The sequence below is a fragment of the Caloenas nicobarica genome, chromosome Z, assembly GCF_036013445.1.
Source record: "Caloenas nicobarica isolate bCalNic1 chromosome Z, bCalNic1.hap1, whole genome shotgun sequence".
Lineage (NCBI taxonomy): Eukaryota > Metazoa > Chordata > Aves > Columbiformes > Columbidae > Caloenas > Caloenas nicobarica.
The window spans coordinates 37,446,493-37,460,565 of NC_088284.1; the positions used below are offsets into that span (position 1 = coordinate 37,446,493).

The 14,073-nt window shown below is 40.8% G+C and overlaps 1 protein-coding gene across 1 annotated transcript in view; it reads left to right on the plus strand.

Annotated features, from left to right (window-relative positions):
* Positions 1-14,073, plus strand: part of EPB41L4A (erythrocyte membrane protein band 4.1 like 4A) — a 135,855-nt gene that overhangs the window by 108,172 nt on the left and 13,610 nt on the right. Inside the window, exons 17-18 of the mRNA XM_065655949.1 lie at positions 5,080-5,157; positions 13,212-13,331. Of these exons, the coding sequence (XP_065512021.1) occupies positions 5,080-5,157; positions 13,212-13,331 (198 nt within the window). The remainder of the gene's footprint in view (positions 1-5,079; positions 5,158-13,211; positions 13,332-14,073) is intronic.

Here is a 14,073-nt window from a genome sequence, read left to right on the forward strand (position 1 = left end):
GTTTGTGGAAGTTTACTAAAGGCTTGTCTGCAACTTGAAAGTCAATTGCAGAAGTTTTAGGATTTTGATTTTGCATCTGCAGATCGGTTTTGAGTTCTCCAGCCTCCTAGTCCACTTGTAATTAATCTGTCTTGAAAGCAAGTATACTATCATTTGGGATGAATTCTCCTGCAAAACGTAGGTGCAGAGGCATACGCAGCTTCTTACCGTCGTCTTACTTCCTTGCACATTTTTTGCTTATTTTTTTCTTAAGCTTATTTTTTTTTTCTTCCCCCCTCCCCGCCCCCAGTCTTGACTAGTTGTTACATTTCCAAATAAGTTGCTCCTCTGAGTTCAGGTGTGTCCATCAACAACTCCAGCTTTTAACAGATTTTTGTGTCTGGAGTTCTCTAGTGCCACATCTCCCTGCCGTGACTGTCGTGGGGGAGTTATTTAGGATTCTGCTTACTGCAGAAAGTTTATATTTCTCAAAGAGAAGTGCAACTTAAAAGAGTTTGGTGGCAGGTTCACTCTATTATTTAGTGCATGGGGGAAATATGCCAAGCCAAATGCTGCTGACCTTCTCTCCAGGAGCCGGTACCTGTTCACAAAGCAAACTTTCAGGCGTCTTCCCTCCCTGATAACCGTTCACTCCGGAGTCTGTATTTTAGAGCTCCAGAGGCAAACTTTCAGGTGAAGCCTGATAACCGTATGCAGAGCAAACTTTCAGGAAACAAAATTCTCATAAAAAAATAAATTTTAAAAATTAATGGAGTAGAATAGCAGTAGGACTGCCTCAAGCTGGGTACCTGTGCAGAGGTCCAACCCAAGCACAGAAAACCATAGACTTTTATATCTTTACAGACCATTCATACCATGATTCAGTCCAATAGCAATATTTCCCTTTGGGGTCTTCTTGCTTCTCAATGGATCTTTTTCACTGATCTCACATGTTCCTTTGTTTTGTTTAGCTGTAGATATTGTTTATAGTCCATAGCCTTGCAGATGCTGTTTTGTCTGAATAAATCCTTTCTTTCTCAGCAAAGTGCAAAATAGGCCCCGTTCTGCAGATGTCTGTAGTGTCTTCACGTTAGCCTTGAAGTTGTCATTTTTTTCCCAGTCAATTTTGTTCTTCCCAGCAAAGTGTGAACTAGACCTTATCTTGCAGGTATTCAGTGTAGTTTGTGGTTGCTTTTGGTAAATATGAGCAGAACTTTACAGCTTAAGGTTTTAGCAAATCCAACTTACTAAGTAACATGAAGCAGAGAGTATATTAAAAATCACACAACCTTATACTTTTAGATGACTCATTATATTTAGTGTGCATTCACCTGAGCTAAATGATTGATATGAAACTTCAATTAGTTTCATGCACTGATCTGTGAGCAATAAAACCATTGCCATGCAGTCAGCTTATTTAGCAGAGAGAGCTCAAAGTAGGCTCACCCAGGCTGTCATATTTATAGAATAAAGTGGTCGACTCGTAGTCAAATCGCATACAGTGGGAAAGGTATGCACGAGACTATCTGCACCCACAACCTATTGGTGTTCAGTTGCCGTTCTGCTTCCTTGTGGGTTTCCTAAAAGGAGCTCTTGATGTGGTTGCAGCTCAGGCCTTCACCTCCTCGGGAGCCTGGACCAAACTGCTGCTGGTTTGGCTGGGGGGGTTGAGTGCATCTGCCACGGTGACTGTGCTGTGCTTCTCCCTGCTCCTGCGCTCCTGCCCTGTCCGCTGGAAAAAGGAGACAGTGCAGTGCATTTTGATGCCAGAGCCTCTTGAAGCTTGCAAAGGAGAGGAGGCACGCCCAGATCTGATTCACTGCCGCAGCGCAGGAAAGCAGCTTTGGCAGAGATACATCTCAGGGACAATCGCAGGAAGTCAGGGAAAGTGCTAACATACTTTGCACCTATTATAAGATGACAGATTGTTTTTCTGAACAATGTTACTATTACAAGCTCCCAGTCTCAGTCCCATGGTGGATGTCCGGCACATAAACCAGAGGATTTAATTAGGCATCACAGGTGGAAAACACCGGTGCTCAAAAGGTCTTCCTGAAGGCTGTGCCTGCTGTATTACATTACAAATGTACAGGTTTGTTATTGTATATTGGAACAGATCTTCTCCACTGCCTCACAGTTTTGCTACTTTTCTCTCATTTTAATCAGAATATGACTGCATCAGAATATGAGCCTTCTCTGTCAACTGTTTATCTGAAATACCAAATCCTACAACCCACCCCACTGCCCGCCCCCATAAGCTCCTTCCTGGCCTGTATTTGTTCTGTCTCTCTTACCAAACTGGCTGTGCCTTCTATCTTGCTTCTTGTATCAGACCATATAGATACCACCTGCAAAATATCAAATATATTTCATGACCAAGAAAACATGAGAAAAGGATGAAGGGTGCTTTGGAATTGTCAGAGATCAAAGTTACCTCATGTGTTCTTGCACCCGACTTAGGAAACCATCTTTGTTTCAGTTTTTGGCATTTTATTCAGTTCGATAAAAACTGATGTTCAATATTCAGTGAAAGATAATTTTCTGACAGCCAGCATGAGCAGCTGGCACTCAGCTGACAGCCCAGCAGCCCTGCTGTCTGCCTGCAAGTGCTTTCCTGACAGGGTGATTTGATGTGCAATATCCAAAAGGTGGATCAGATTCCCATTCCTGAAAAGCTAAAGAAAGTCTTATTTTGAATTTGAGCAAATAGGATGTTTTGTCTTGCACTTCTCCTATAGTGTGATTTTTGCTGCCTTAGTACCTTATGGGATAAATGCTTAAATCAGAGAAAGAAAATACTTAAGTGCTGAGAAATGTAAAAGAACAGAGTCACTCCAATGGAAGTGTGGAAGAACAGTGTTGCTTGGATGACTTAGTAATGTGGAGATTCAAGATCAGTGGAATATTTACTATACATCTGATAAGATTTTGGGGAAACAAGGGTATTCTTTTCAGCACGTAAAGCCTGCTTCAGTTCTGGAGCATTTATTGCTCTAAGATCTTTGAGTGTGCTTGAGCCAATGTCTAGGACACCATCTTTTAATCTTCCTTCAGGGTTACATTTTTCTGTAGTAACATATATCTTTCTTATCCCCACTTTCAGCCTCACACTAAAATGTGTATTTTTATCTGGGAAACTGGCTGTCCTGAGTCTCTCAATGGCTCTAAATTATGAGCCATGAAATTTGGGGATGGGAAGAGATTTCTGTTTCTCCACTGGGGAAATTTCAGCTTTCCAAGCTGATTCCCTGTAGACAAGCTGGGTTGAACTGATTTTCCTAGGCTTTGGTTGTCCTATTATTCTAAAACTTTTCCGTTTTAATGGGAGCTATTTGAGTTAATGATTTCCTTGTTTGGGAGAGTGGGGGAGACGTGAGTCTATAGACTCTAAGGCATTTAATGACATAGCAGTTTGATAAAACCACCCATAATGCACTGGTATTATGGGCAAATTTGTGAAACTCTCAGCTGTGTCAGAGGACATCTATAACAGTGTCCCAGTTTCAGAGACAGAGGGTAGGGTGATGTGTCCCTGACCAGACGGGACACTCAAAGCAGGTCCATGCTGCAGCTATTCTGTTCCCTAGGAAGCCTCTCTTGTCTGCTCTCTTCCTGTTTGGACTCTTCTCCCTAAGCTGTTAGAATATTCAGTGAGCAGGTGCTTCTCAGTAGCCTTAAACCTTGTCATTAAATGCTTCTCCTTAGGTGTTACCTACACCTAGTGAATGGCATTCACTGCTCAGCTTGTTTGAGGTGTAGTTTAACAAATCTATTATCTTGTGAAAGAGGCTCATCAAAGAGAAAAAGGAAAGCCAGGAGGCACACGAAAGTATGTGTCTCTGCCAGCAGCATCAGGAGTCATCCCCTTATATCTCCCATTTCATGACCAGAGACCTCAGAAGAACATATCTGGTTTCCATTGCAGAAAAATGATCACTGAGTCTAACTCCTGATACCCTAAATGCTTCTAGGGCAGCTCATGTTAATATTGGTCAACTTTCCCCATTAAATCAGCTGGGCCATCAGTGCTGCAGAGAAATGCATCTTTCTTTAGAGGCATTCAGAGACCATTATCACACTAAAAGAATGGTCCAAACCAGGTTTTGATCAGAGTGCCATTTTTTAGAACCTAGCCCAATGGTACAGTAACAAGAGTCCTGGTTTCTAGGACCAGAGCCCTGACAGTTGGTGTGTGTGCTCCAAAACATTGATCAGTGACAATCACAGATTTGGGTCTCAGATAGTAGTGGCTAAGCACTTCTCTCTACTGAGAGAAGTTTGCCTGTAGGTAGGCATTTTCTTCTTGAAGTTCAACATCAGCCTATTCCACCAGTCTTTTTCAGTCATAGTTAATCAGAGCCTTACCATGTGAAGCTTTGCCGTCAGAGGTGATATTAAAGAAACTGCTTTATTTCTTTTTCCTCACGATGTGCCATCTTTGTAGCCATGCCTCACGTCATCCCAAGGCTGTGCTGATATACACACCTGCCAATCTGTGCCCTTCAGCCTTTCTGTATTTGTAAAGATTAGCAGAATCACACTGTTAGTGTTGTTTCTTCCATACTGCCTGACACCTGCAAAAAATAATATGAACTTACTAGAAGCCATATGGAAGTTGACGTGAATAGAAAAAGACAGATCTGGTGAGCATTTTGTTTTACCTGCAAAACCAGAATTACCATGTTGTTTCTGTTGGATGTCCCACAGCATGCAGTATGAAAAGAGCCAGAATGTATACAGTTTAGAGAGAAACCGTTTCACACCTCAAAGAAACATTTCACTGTGGCACATACACAAAGAACACTGAGAGATAAAATAAATCAAACAAACAAAAATGCAGTGCAATGATTCAAAAGGAAAACGGCACTCACATGACACTGCACTCTGGGTGTGCTGCATTCAAAGCAGTTTTTCCAAATCAATTAATGAGAAAAGGATAATATGACTTTCAAGTGTGGACAAGCCCTCTAGAGTATTTTAATTCTCATTTTCCTAGTAATGTCCCTGCAGTGTTTTTCATTCCTTGGTTAGAACTTCAGTACTTCTTACAAGATGGTAGTATATAAATTCATCATGAGATGTTGTTTTTCTCCTCTCCAGATCAAGGTCTCGCTGTAACACCAGCAGTGGCAGTGAATCAGAAAATTCCAACAGAGAGCACCGGAAGAAGAGAAACAGGTGACCATTATATATTTTAGACATAGAGACATGAAACACAAACAAATGGAGATGGACTTTTCTGACATAGACCCAGTAAGAAGGAATATAACATGTTTTATATGTGTTCAGTCCTCCTGAGGCAGCTTAGAGGTCCTTTTTTTTTAATAAGAAGAGAGATAATTGCCAAAACAAGTATACATCATAGGTGTATGTCATGAATGAATACCCTCCTGTTACTTGGGAAGAACTCATTAGTAAACTGCAACATCAAATAAAGGGCACATTTACAAAAGACTTGCAATATTCATCCAAATAAAGTGAATGATGGTGTTGACAAGATATTCACAGCATATACTTAAATACCTCAAAAATTTCAAGTAAAAAATAAATGTTTCAGGAGAACAGTCAAAATACTTTACTGGGTCTGAAACTCAGTGTTGTTTTTAAATGCATATTTTTAAATGGTATAAATATTTGTATTTTCCAAAATGTAAAGTGTGGGCCTAAACACAAAGTGTGTACAGTGTCAGGTTTTAATAGGACAACAGCAGATTATATTAAGTGATGCTAACAAGTTTTGGATTTTGTATTCTGTTTTTCTTGTCGCTGATAAGAAAAAGTTGGCATAACAACTCATTCATTGTAGCAAAAAAATTCCTTTAAACCTGCAACATTTATGTTGCACTTGAGATAATAACATTTGAGAGTTATTTATGAAAATGTATTTTTTAAAAGCACATGGAATTTATTCATATTGCATAAACAGAGTGTAAAAGTACTGTCACTGGACAAAAGAGGAATTGTTTAAGGCAAATTTTCTACAAAGCTGTCTGCACAAGCTGCCGTAGTGTATCGTGTTGTCTCACATGCAGTACTACAAGTGGTAAATGGTTTTCAGATATTTTGAAGCTCTTAGAAATAATCGTGTGCTACATAGTGCTGTGGAAGTAGGCTGTATAATTGTATTTTAAGCATGATTTGCAACAGATCGAGAGATGCTAAAAAATCATTGTGACATTCAAATGGGCTGGTATAAAGTGTAGCTGAGCCATGAGATTTCTTTGGAGTTTACCTAAATCAGAGCACAGTCTTCTGAGATACTTGGCTAACAATAACCTAATGTGCATGGGAGATTTGTTTCCCAGGTGAGGTCTGAAGTTCAAATGAAGTGTTGAGCTTTCAGTGAGGGTATTTTGCATCCCTTTCTCTTAGGAGACTCTTGCCAGGTTTTTTTTCTCTTCTGAAACTTCTTGCTCAGGGAGCTCCACAAGCAACTGAAGGAAGTCAGAGACTGACCACAAGAATGTTTTCAAGAGCTTCTTGCAATATAAAGATTGGATTGTAAGAAGGTTTAAGTGCTGCTTATGATTTTCTGGAGAATAAAATGGCCTTTACCTGCCCTTCCTCACCTCGTGAAAATAGTCTTAAAATTAAAAAGAAAAAAATTAATTTGTGCTGATTGTTTTTATATTTTCACATTTTCAGAAATGCGGGACTTAAAACATGTTGATGTTGCAGTATCTCTTACTCGTAGGTGATAACCTGAAATCAGACCAGATCAAAAGTCATTATCAGTGTTAAACTAAACAAGCACTAAATGAGCTGGAGGTCTGAGACTTTTTCCTTATCATCAGGTGCAGGAAAACCAGCATTCATAATGAATTTCTGGATTTTGTTAGCAGCCACAGCAGGAATATAATAAGCTGAAAGGGCATAGTCACTGAATAGCTTTCCCATTAGCAGAGGCGAGCCAGCCCTACCAGGGTTAAATGGAACAATATAGTGAGGTTTGCAGCTGCTGCTACTCAAGATTTACCTGTTGCATAGATTAATACTAATTTTTTTCACAGTGCAATAACCAGATCCCTGGCACAAGCAGGCACAAAATTGTATTGTTTTATTGGAATAAAATTACTGAATACTTACATTGCCCAAAAGAATCTGCTTCTGCTCATAAAAGAGTAGAATACATTGTTCACATGAGAAGGGATCACCATGAACTATTTATCAGACGAGAACAAATTATCAGAGAAAACCAGAAATGTGGGTGAAAACTTCTGAAGGTGAAGTACCGCAAAAAGGTTAGGGAGAAACTCTTTACTTATGTCAATCAGTCTTTGAGGTTTCACTCCATCGTGTGAATGTTTTATCCTAAGCAGATGTTCACAGAAATGGAGGAAGAATCTGTGATGAACATATTTCAGTCAAAGAAGAAATGCCTTTTTTTTTCTTTTTTAAATGCTGTGGTCAAAATTTATTGTGTGGATAAAAATATATTAAACTAGTGGACTAGAGCGTAGTCTTCTACTTGATTATGCTTAGAAGATCCATCAGAATCACAGAATGACTCAATGGTTGAGGCTGGAAGGGACCTCTGGATGTCATCTCATCCAACACCCTCTGCTCAAGCAGGGCCACGTAGAGCCAGTTGCCCAGGACCATTCCCACATGGCTTTTGACTGTCTCCAAGGATGGAGACTCCACCACTGCCCTGGACAACCTATGCCAGTGTTTGGTCACCCCGACAAAAAAACCAAAACCAATGTGTTTCCTGATGTTCGTGAGGAACCTCTTGTGTTTCAGTGTGTGCCCATTACCTCTGGTCCTGTCACTAGGTACCACTGGAAAGAGCCTGGCTCTGGCCTCTTTGCATCATCCCTTGAGGTATGTGTATACATTGATGAGATGCCCCTAGGCCTTCTCGAGGGTGACAATCCCAGCTCTCTCAGCCTTTCCTCCTAGGAGAGATGCTCTGGTCCCTTCATCATATTGGTGGCCCTTTGCTGGACTCTTTCCAGTATGTCCGTGTCTGTCATGTACTGGGGAGCCTAGCACTGGAAGCAGTACTCCAGATGTGACCTTACCACTGCTGAGTATAGGGGAGGGATCACCTTCCCTGACCTGCTGGCAATACCTTGCCTAATGCAGTCCAGGATAATGTTAGCCCCTTTTGCAGCAAGGACATGTTGCGGGTCATATTCAACTTGGTGTCCACTGGGATGCCCAGGTCCTTTTCTACAAAGCTACTTTCCAGCTAGGTGGTTTCCAGCATGTGCCTGGGGTTGTTCCTCCCCAAGTACAGGACTTTGCACTTCTTGAAGACATGGGTGACATTTGCTTTCCTTCAGTGTTTGGGCACTTCTGCCAATCACCATGATCACTAAAAGGTCATTGAGGCCTTACAATGACACCAGCCAGCTCCCTCAGCACTTGTAAATTACATCAGAGCCCATGGACTTACCTGTGCCCAGTTTGCTTAAGTCTTCCTTGACCGGATCATCTTCCACCAAGGACACATCTTCCTTTTTCCAGCCTTTCCCTCTGGTCTCTGGAGCCTGGGATTCCTGAAGGCTGGTCCTGCTAGTAGATGAAGAAGGCATTCAGTACCTCAGGATTTTCCATGTCCTGTGTCACCAGGTCCCCTGCCTCATTCAGCAGAAGGCCCTAGTCTTCCTTTTGTCACCTGTCCTTCTTGTTGCCTTTAACATCCCTGGCCAGATTCAATTCCATTTGAGCTTCAGCTTTCTTAACCTCATCCCTACATGCTTGGACAATGTCTCCGTATTCTTCCCACATTACCTGCCCCTGCTTTTCCCCTCTGTACGCTTCCTTTTTGGGTTCAAGTTTGGCCAAGAGTTCCTTATTCACTCACAGGCCTCCTGGCATTTTTCCTGACTTCCTGCTCAGTGGAATGGACTTCTCTTGAGCTTGGAGGACGTGTTTGTTGAATATTAACCAGCTTTCTTGGGCCTCTTTCCCTCCAGGGTCTTATCCCACTGGACTTTTTCAAGGACATCTTTGAAGAGGCCAAAGTCTTCTCTGTTTAAATTCAGGGTTGTGATCATGTCACTCCTCTCAGGGTCCTGAATTCCAATATCTCATGTCACTGCAACCAAGGCTACCTTCAGCTTTTGCATCCCCAATGGGCCCCTCATTGTTGTATATTGTACCTAAATGATAACTATCTGCTCAAATATTTTCAATGACATTTCAGGGATCAAGTTTTCTGGGTTTCTTTTTTTTTTTTTAAAAAAAAGAATTTATCATGGCAGCAACATAGCTCTCTGTCTTACAACCTGAAATGGGGAAAAAATATCTCTGAGTCAACAGATGAGAGAAGATAGTCTTATGACTTCCCATTTTACCATCAAGTCTTCCTGAAAACAATGCCAAACTGTGGTAGCTGTTAATCTCAAATGGATTTATTTCACATGGCAGTAACAAGGATTTTTTTTTTATAAGACATAAATCAACTTGTTGCCTTGTGGGAGCAAAAAGTGAAAAGAATGAAAGTTGTAATGGACTTAGAGTACAAAGGCAACACTTTTTTGTCAAAAGTATCTTTAAATAGAAACCTAGATTGGCTTGTTTTAGTTTCTGTTGTTGTTATTGTCATCATCTCTCGTGTCAAAGAGCTAAAGATTTTGCTCCCAAATTGTTATGATTTGGTCATTGCATCTAAATAATGTATTCTATATAGAGACTGTGTTATGTTGGTCATCTTTTACGTTATTAAACACGAGCATAATACCTTTTTTTGCAGCTTCAAAATGAATGCTTTATTGCTTCATATCTCCATCTGGTACAGTTCTGCTGTGGTGCAGCAGTACTTTGGGTGTGCTGACGTTGCTTGTTTTTATAGCTGCCATGCTAATTTATATGTTTAGACTGTTGGTATTTTGCTTAAATTAAAGTGATAGATAACAGTGATGAACACTGCTCTATGTTACAAGAAGAAGAAGGGAGGCGCAGTAGAAATACAAAGTACTTGGAGATAAATGCATGTATTTCTAACAACTGTGCTTGCCATGCAGCAGTAGATACAGTAAAAAAGTCAAAATTGTTATTAACAATGACAAGCAAATAATAATTGAGTTTAATAGAAAGAATACATGAGGAAGAAAGCGTAAGTAATAAAAGATGGCTGAGCACATGACTAAATGAGAAGAGGAATGTGTGGAAACAAAAAAATAAGGCGTAGATGGAAAATAAATAAATTGAATAAGTACATAAGAAGGTAAATAAGACATCTTTCAGTGAGATATATAGCGGAAGTCATTGTACGGAACAGAGAAGACTGAAAAATAGAGAAAATCTGGAAACTAAATTATCTTTTCACATCAGTTCTTTCAGACCTTTTCCCCCACAGATACAGAAGATCAGTGATGAAGAACAATGCTACAGCACGGAATTGCTCTTTGATAGGAATGCAGAGAAGGAAGCAGCTATTCTGCCAAATCTGAGACCACTGCAAGAAAAGATTTTATTTCCCTGAAATTTCTCCATTCTGTTACACTACAATATATTTCCCTTGCATTACCTTTTACACAAGCTGAAGAAAAAAACTGAAACTAAATCTTAGTGTCTGCAACTCTGGACACTACAGCTTTTGCTTCTTGTAAAAGGCCACTGGAAAGTTTTTATATTATTTATTAAAAGAGCACAATGTCCTAACTTGGGTCAAGAGAAACCAGAAGCTGGAGTCAGGAATTGTGCATAATTTTTGACTTTTGAAATAAGTCTTGCTGGTATTGATTCTGGTCCTGCATCAATATGCTTCATTTTTCATCACATTCCCACACTGTATTCCCATTCTAGTTCAGCATTTCTTCTCCCTCCTAAATAAATTCAGTCTTATACATATGTTCTCTTGACTAAAGCTAGCCCTGTATAACATCTGTGTGCTGAAGTCAGTCTTGGAAATTACTGAACCAAAGTGTCCAAAGTGGAATAGAGTGCTACTAGTGTCCAAGTATACGTATCATCTAAGATTGTGACCACACCATAGGAAAACAGGGACTCCTGCGGGTATGCTGTTTGGCAAAAGAGTCAGTGAAGCACGTTTTAAGAAGGAACCTAAGGAAGACTTAAAACCTTTGCATTATGAGATCAGTGTGGTCTAATCAGAGGCATATCTCCTAAGGCACTTATTCCAGCATGAACAAACTAGGAGTTCTTTGCTGTGACCACCTCATAGTAATGCTACTGAGGAATTATAGGGTTTTTTATTGCTGTATTTTCTTTTAAAAATGGTCTTTAAGTGATGCTGAACAATGTTTGAATTTTTGTTGGAAACCATAAGTTATTGGCAGCTATTATGTTATCTGAAGTCTTGAAATCTTCCATTCGTTAATTTTGTCCTTCTTTACCTTTAACACAGGGAGACTTTTATTTGTGTAGAAGAACACTTTTCTATTGTCACTGGAGTTTTATTCCATGTTAGGCCCAAGGGTTTCCATTAGTGGAATGCACCAGAGTGGAAATTATGTGTTTACTCATTTAATGAGAAGTCATTCATGGTCATTGTGGAAGAGTGGTTTCAAACACGGAGGTGCAGGATCTCATCTGCTCTGTGCCAAAGTACAGACCTTGTGCTCCACTGTGTTGTGTGGGTTTCCTGAGTAGGATGAGTAGCGCTCGGTTATTTTATGGCAAGCGTCTGAATGCCTCCTGCATGGCTGTCTGCTCAACCTGTTAGGGGTTTTTTTGTTTGGGAGAGATGGGGCGAGGTACTCGCAAGTGGGCAGACCCACCACTCACGGTAGCGGTGCTGGTCTGGCAGCTGCGTGTCGTCCTTTTGTGCAAGTGTCTGCCATATGTGCGAGGCAGTTGATCATGTTTATACTCTGTGGGGTGATCGCAGTTTCCACAAATTGGATTATTCAGGATGAAAATCACAATTCATTACTCATTGTTGAGTGAGTTCTTCTGCTAAATCCTTAGATAGAAGTTTATTTTAATCCCTGTCACCAGATTACTGGTTTCAAAAGACTTGCTTAGAAATCAAAACCTGATGTTACCATCTTCTTCAGATGCTCAGTGCCATTTGGTGGAGTTGTGGCTGTTTACAGTAGCTGGGGATCCAGTTCAAAATTCATTACACATGTGAGAGAAGATCTGATTAAAGGAAAAGCAGCACCCTGCGTAGCCAGTTTGGCCTGATACAATTCAAAACTCAAGGAGAAAGCTGCATATGTATTGAAGAGCAACAACAACAGCATGTTTTGCATTTCCTAGGCTGTCATGTCTCTAGTGTAATCCTTTTATGTCTTTTGGCTTGCTTGTTTGTTTTACCTGTCAGTCTTCATGTTTTTTATTAAGCTCCTCTGGTTTCCATAGTATGCCAGTGGTATCAAAGAACCCACTCTTGGAGTGGTATTTTCCAGGGTTGTTTCTAAATCCCTGCTGAGTTTTAAATTCACTGCTGTGACCAAGCACATCTGTTTGTTCCACTTTCACATTTCATCACACCCCAATACTGTGAAACATCTCTAGAACTTTGAATGGCCAAACACTGACACACTGGTTGGCCTGGCTGGATGTGTCATGGTGGAGTTACTTCAGCCTGCTAACAAACATGCTGAATGTATAGTATTCTGACATTTGGTTTAATCTGTACCACATTCCAATAATGGATTAATGGATTTTTTTAAAAATTATTTTTAAAAAGAAGAAATAAAAGGGGTATTGTCGTTTAGAAGCATGCAAGCAGAGATGGGGGCTGCAGCCACAGGGGACAGTGTGGAAGGGGTGACAATGGCAGGATTATATGTGTCTGGGACAGCCAGGGAGATCTGCCTGCATGCTTGGCAAGGCGAAGGGACTGCTTCCTCTGAGTTGGAACTCAGCAAGGCATCCCTAAGGGATTTTCCCTGGATCCCAGGAAGGCGCATGCTGCAACAAAGGATTTGGAAAAGTTGTAGCAGTAGAGCGTTGTATGATGATGTGGGGTTTACGCTTGCTGTAGGTGATGTGGGCTGGAATATGTAAACAGGAAAAAATCCTACATGTTTGGCTTGGGCTGGGAAGATGAATTCAAGTTGTGTTCTTAAAGGGTTGGGTTGTTTCATTTTTGTCTTGCTGCTTCTGTATAACAAAACAGTGAGTTTTCTTTGACACAGGTTCTTGCATTTTCATGTAGTTTGGGAATACTAATTAAAATTTAGCAAGATGAAAAGTTGAAGTATTGCACTGCAGGAGCTGGATTTTTATGAGGAAAAAAATACCTCATAGCTTCTCAGAGCATCCTGCATCAGAGATCTCAGACTAAGCTCTCGCTACTTCTCTTGTAGATTACGGCAAGAGAATGACATGGTTGACTCAGCTCCTCAGTGGGAAGCTGTGCTACGGCGACAAAAGGAGAAAAACCAGGCGGATCCAAACTACCGGAGATCCAGGCACAGATCTCGATCGTATGTAACCCTTGACCTCTTTGATGTGAAAATTGAAGCTGCTATTTCATGTTAAAAAGCAGGAGGAGTATCTCCAGTCTGGTGGTGTCCCTCAGCTGTTGAGGAACACAGACTTTCCCACGGCATGTTCTCAACATTAGCAGATTTACCTTTGTGGTCAAACTCCCTTCCTGTAGTGATCTGAATTTCAGGGCACAAATGACACAGGAAGGGCTTTGTAACAGAGCTGGTGAGGAGCTCTCTCCATCACTTGGATGGGGTCCTGGGTGGTTTTGTGGCTTGTTGAACACTAGTTCTGTAACAAGGATGGCGATTTCCCTCTTATGGGCAGCAAGTCTGTGAAAACATTCATATTTTCTGTGGTAGGTGCAGGCATTTTTGTGAAATCCATGCATACTTGTTTAATTGCATAATGTTTGCAGTGTTGACCCAGATGAGACCAGCTATGGATGTCTCCATGTCAAATTACTATTGAGAAGCAGCAGTCAGTGATGTATTGCATCCTGATGGCAGGATTTCCGTGATGGAGCCGTGCTGCCCAGCAGCGCTGTTCCTCCTGACAGCTGGTTTTGACGTGGTGGAGTTGTCAGCATCTAAAATTGGTTTTCTCAAACAAATGAAAATGATGGTTTATTTTAATTCTTTTTTCTTTTAATGGCTTATTTTTGAGGTATAGACACAGTGTTCTGTATTGTGTTTGTGTCCAACCTAATCCGCTATCCAAACAACCATCCGAAGCAGT